At 34.8% G+C, this 3,246-nt stretch overlaps 1 protein-coding gene across 1 annotated transcript; it reads left to right on the forward strand.

Annotated features, from left to right (window-relative positions):
- The first annotated feature begins 1,151 nt into the window (after nt 1–1,151).
- LOC116133476 (signal peptidase complex-like protein DTM1) lies at nt 1,152–2,475 on the forward strand. The gene is made up of 2 exons (XM_031419181.1): nt 1,152–1,612; nt 2,093–2,475. Exons 1-2 carry the CDS (start codon nt 1,356–1,358, stop codon nt 2,178–2,180), a joined length of 345 nt encoding a protein of 114 aa, XP_031275041.1. The 5' UTR covers nt 1,152–1,355; the 3' UTR covers nt 2,181–2,475.
- Nucleotides 2,476–3,246: the final 771 nt, after the last annotated feature.

Raw genomic sequence — 3,246 nt, forward strand, 5'->3', positions numbered from 1 at the left:
TGTCTTTGCGAACGAAAGAGCACTACTAAATGTACCGTAATATCTTCTAAGAACACCTAAAATAAAGTAAATTATTAATTAACTTAAAAAAAAAAAAAAAAAATTTGGTTAGAGAAAAAGTAACATCAACTATGACCCCTGCCAGCCCCAACGCAGCAGCTGATTAATTTGACATTTACAAAAAAATATACCTCAACAAGTTCCCATTGTGTTTGATTTATTATTTTGAGGAGGATTTTTTAAAAAGTTGAGTTGGATTGTTATTACGAGATAGAATTTAAAAATCAATAAAAATATCTCATGGGTTTGTTCATTTAGCTAAACACCTCCTATAATAAAAAGTTTAAAAATTGATAAAAACATCCTTACCCACCTATATTTGCCAAATTCTGACTACCACTGTCGGAAGGTGACTAAAATCTGACGTAATGACGCACGACTGGCTAAATCTAGTCAGTTGTGAGCCGATATGGCCTTTTTCAATCAGATCTGGTCGTCAACGACGGCCAAAGATCTGGCCGTCGTTGACAACCAGATCTAGTCAAAAATCTAGCTGTCATCTTTGGTTGTAGATTTGACCTTTTTTGGAAAAGACTAGATCGACGCACTATCGATCAGATCTAGTTAGTAGTGCGTCATTACGCCAGATTCTGACTACCTTCCAATGGTGATGATCGGAATCTGGTAAATGTAGGTGGGTGGAGGTGTTTTTATCAATTTCTAAATTTTTTTTTTTTGTTGGAGGTGTTTAGTTAAATTAATAAATTTAAAGATTTAAAAATAGTTGAATGGAATGAAATTTAGATTTTCAAAATAAGAAAATAAATATGCATTTTTGGTAGGCATCTTAATTTACTTCTGTCCTGTCCAGCAACGTAAATTATGTTTGGCAGAATCAGTTGCAAACTTACAAGTCTCATTTGCGTGTCCTAACCTAACCGAAAATGACTTGCCTTTCCAAGTTTTAAATTAACATGATCATCGAATCCATCCTCGCCCTACCGCTGCCCATTCTCACTGATCAAATGGCTGTCATCACTTCAAGTGGATTCCACCCAGTACATACTTGGGGCCCGCCTTCAAATGAAAACACTACACGTTCTACAGTACGTACCTTGAATGTTAAGGAGCAATTAAAGAGGCCGTTGAGCTTGATGGTCGCATTTAAAGCCAAGTACTTCCCTAACAACTTCACCTTTTTTCCATAAACTCTGTAGAAGGGCCATCTCTACCATTACAATTTTATCCTAATTCCTCTCTTGTTTTGACATTGTGATGTTTACTCGTGTTCATATTGTTGTTTTGAAATGATTGAGTCGAAGCATTAATAACCAGAAAATTAAGATATATAACTGATGGCACATGTGGGAAATGATGGTGCTCTAAGATCGTCACTGATTTGGTTGGCGGTGGTTATGGTGATAGTTGGGGTATGTACACAGAGTTTGACGAAGATAATGGTTACTTATGTTGTGGGTATTCTTGGAATTGCTGGAATCTTATTGCCCGACTGGGATTTCTTTGACCGTGATTTTTCTAGATGGTGCTACCCGATTACTGCTGAAGAGAGGGCCTCCGCTGTTGCTCAAAGACAAGTTTCTCTCTTGAGGAGGTCTGGTTCTTTTCTTTTTAGATTTATTTTATTTTTGTGTCAGAGTACGAAGTTTTTTACGTGATGTTTTGTTTAATTACTGAGAAGATGTAGCCATGTAAGCAGAGGAAGTGTAGTCAAATTGTTGGTTGTTACTGTTTGTATTTATATTACATTTAATTTTCCAGAGAAAATGAAGCCAAAGATTTAATAGCCCTTAATGTGGTCAGATGAAAGCTGTTTCATTTGTTCACTAAATGGTACTTTTATCTTTGTTCTGATCTTACAATTTTTCAAATTATTGCTTGACGACTTCTCCTTTCCTTCGTCAATTGGATTATTGTGTAGGCCTAGATAGAGAGCACTCTTGTGGTTCTCCATTAACGATAATATTTTCTTGTCAATGATAAAAAAAAAAAAAAATTAAGCTGATTTGAACATTTTATATATATATAGTTATTTTATAGTTATTTGGCTCCAAAATCGCCTTGAATTTTGCAGGTATAGGATCTATCCTGTCAGACTGGTGGTTTACACCATTATTTATGGGTTTGCATTACACAAGTGGTGGATGTTCGTATCAAATTGAAAGACTTCTGCACTCTGTTGTTGATTTGTGCAATTGTGAACTTGAAGATATGTGTAAAAATTATGTCAAATGTTCATATAAAAAACAATTTATTTTTCTCCGGATGATTATGTATGTCAGCCAAATAAGGACCCGCAAAAATGGGTTCAATTAGAAAGCAGCTTACAATAAGATGTTAGATGCTTCATTTGGCTGCAACCTGTGATGGCAGAAAGCCAGAGACTGATTTTAAGGATTTCATTTGTATTTATATTATGCCATCTAATAGTATTCTTCATTTGTTTGATGCCAAAGTGTTTACCTCGTTGCCTGATTTATGATTGAAAAACCTTTCCTCTTTCCTTTTTTTTTTTTTTTTTTTTGGTAATCGGAGTATCCAAATCAATTTGCGCGTATCTGAATTAATCTTCGAAGTCTATTGTGTTAAACAATCCAAAGAAATAATAAAAAGAGGAGGCTAAGGTTTCATTGATACTGCACAATGCAATTGAATACAAAAAAAAGAGTATGATTTAACCTAAATACAAATATATATATATATAGATAGGCTAAAAAAAGAAAATAATGAAAAGACAGATCTACCCTTAATAAACAATAAAAAAAAATAACCCATATTTCTTAACATCTCCCCTCAAACTCACGATGCGACGGCTACAAGCATCGAGAGTTTGCCAACTAGAAAACGAAAACGGGAAATAGAATCCGACTTGGTAAAAAAATCTGCAATCTGCAAAGAAGAAGAAACAAAGGGCAAGGTAATGGTGCCATGCTTGAGGTGATGACAAGTAAGGTGAAAATCGATCTCAATGTGCTTAGTTTGTTCATGAAAAACTGAGTTGTGAGCAATCTGAATAGAACTCTGGTTGTCACAATACATAGGAGTGGGATGAGAAAGAGAAACTCCCATATCTGCAAGTAACCAACGTAACCAAACAATCTTTTTGGTAGTAGATGTCATAGCACGATATTCTGCTTCGGTTGAAGATTAAGAAACAATGGATTGTTTCTTGCTCTTCCAAGAAATAAGAGAATCACCCAAAAAGAAACAGAAACCAGTAACAGACTT

This window comes from Pistacia vera, unplaced genomic scaffold, assembly GCF_008641045.1.
Source record: "Pistacia vera cultivar Batoury unplaced genomic scaffold, PisVer_v2 Contig27, whole genome shotgun sequence".
Lineage (NCBI taxonomy): Eukaryota > Viridiplantae > Streptophyta > Magnoliopsida > Sapindales > Anacardiaceae > Pistacia > Pistacia vera.

Bases quoted from the DNA above. Each gene is read 5' to 3' on its own strand.
- LOC116133476 (XM_031419181.1), top strand. From the start codon at position 1,356: ATGGCACATGTGGGAAATGATGGTGCTCTAAGATCGTCACTGATTTGG. The intron at 1,613-2,092 runs GTCTGGTTCTTT...TGAATTTTGCAG, and splicing joins CAAGTTTCTCTCTTGAGGAG to GTATAGGATCTATCCTGTCA.